We start from the raw sequence: 739 nt of genomic DNA, 5'->3' as shown, positions 1-739 counted from the left end.
TGTCTATAGCCGGGTACCCATTCCCACCTGGGTGAAGTGAGGAAAATTCGTGTAAAGTGCCTTTCCCAAGGACACAACGTCGGGCCCTTGACGGGATTCGAACCCACGACCTTACGGTTGCGAGTCCGAGAGCCTAACCACAAGGCCACCGACGCCACAAGACACCGACAAAGTATACTGTAAAGTGGGTTTTCGTTCACCCGGGAGCTCACTCGGAGAAGTCTGGGCATCATGAGGGTGAGCAGACGCGGCAAACGGAACAATAAATGATTAACGTTAAGGTCTGGTTCTCTGACCTTATTTATTCCTGCGTCTACAATAGCCTGTTTGGGGGGCGGCTTTTGGCGCGGGCGTTTGCTTTTTGGGGGAGTTCCTGTTTTGGGATTGTTTCGTGTCTTTTTTTTCCAGAGGAATATTCGTGTTTTCGCTGGCGGGAAAATATTTTTGCTTTCCTTGAGGGAATTTTGCTTTCTTTTCGGGTGAGGATATTCAGGTGAAGGTTAAAGTTAGAGTGATAGTTTTTTAATGATCGTGTATCCATTGAGATCGGACACAGAACCGGAGTGTCAAAAGCTCTCTCTATTGATTGTTTACTGACATTCCGAGAAACGGTCTAATCCAACCCTGTCTACCCTACTCTCCCCCGGGGGTGGGATCAGGGGCGAAGCGTCTATATAATCAAATAATCACTGCTTCCCTTTCTAATTTTGAAACATTGTCGCTGTCAAATTCATCCTTA

At 47.2% G+C, this 739-nt stretch overlaps 1 protein-coding gene across 1 annotated transcript in view; it reads left to right on the top strand.

The window, feature by feature from the left end:
* The window catches only part of LOC118477913 (putative uncharacterized protein DDB_G0271982), a gene marked incomplete at its 5' end in the record, with an annotated part of 9,705 nt that overhangs the window by 4,985 nt on the left and 3,981 nt on the right, over nt 1-739 (top strand). Inside the window, one exon of the mRNA XM_035970581.1 lies at nt 409-479. Within this exon, the coding sequence (XP_035826474.1) occupies nt 409-479 (71 nt within the window). The remainder of the gene's footprint in view (nt 1-408; nt 480-739) is intronic.

Source organism: Aplysia californica, unplaced genomic scaffold (genome assembly GCF_000002075.1).
Source record: "Aplysia californica isolate F4 #8 unplaced genomic scaffold, AplCal3.0 scaffold00290, whole genome shotgun sequence".
In the NCBI taxonomy this organism is placed as follows: domain Eukaryota; kingdom Metazoa; phylum Mollusca; class Gastropoda; order Aplysiida; family Aplysiidae; genus Aplysia; species Aplysia californica.
Note: the sequence above shows the minus strand (reverse complement) of the source record. Positions and strands in the feature narration are given on the sequence as shown.